Consider the following 255-nt stretch of genomic DNA (forward strand, 5'->3'; position numbering starts at 1 on the left):
GCGCAGGTTGGAGGGTTCCCCCCCTGAGTCCGATTCCTCTTCCTCCCCCTCCCCTACCTCCCCCTCGCCCCCCTCCTCCCTAGCCATGTCTGGGGAGATGGCTTTATACCAGAGCTCCACCTTCTGCTGCAGCCCCCACATGTGCTGCAGGATGTCGTCGAGGTTCTCATAGGTCACCTCTCCGTCCTTGCAGAAGTCCTCGCTGCTGCCGAACTCCGGCACGTTGTCGTACACGCTGACGCGGCTGCCCAGGGA

The 255-nt window shown here is 63.5% G+C and overlaps 1 protein-coding gene across 1 annotated transcript in view; it reads right to left on the reverse strand.

The window, feature by feature from the left end:
- STARD8 (StAR-related lipid transfer (START) domain containing 8) overlaps window positions 1–252 on the reverse strand; it is a gene marked incomplete at its 5' end in the record, with an annotated part of 6,276 nt that extends 6,024 nt beyond the window's left edge. Inside the window, one exon of the mRNA XM_010141645.1 lies at window positions 5–252. Coding sequence (XP_010139947.1) covers window positions 5–252 — 248 coding nt within the window. The remainder of the gene's footprint in view (window positions 1–4) is intronic.
- Window positions 253–255: the final 3 nt, after the last annotated feature.

Source organism: Buceros rhinoceros, unplaced genomic scaffold (genome assembly GCF_000710305.1).
Source record: "Buceros rhinoceros silvestris isolate BGI_N320 unplaced genomic scaffold, ASM71030v1 scaffold31858, whole genome shotgun sequence".
Classification (NCBI taxonomy): domain Eukaryota; kingdom Metazoa; phylum Chordata; class Aves; order Bucerotiformes; family Bucerotidae; genus Buceros; species Buceros rhinoceros.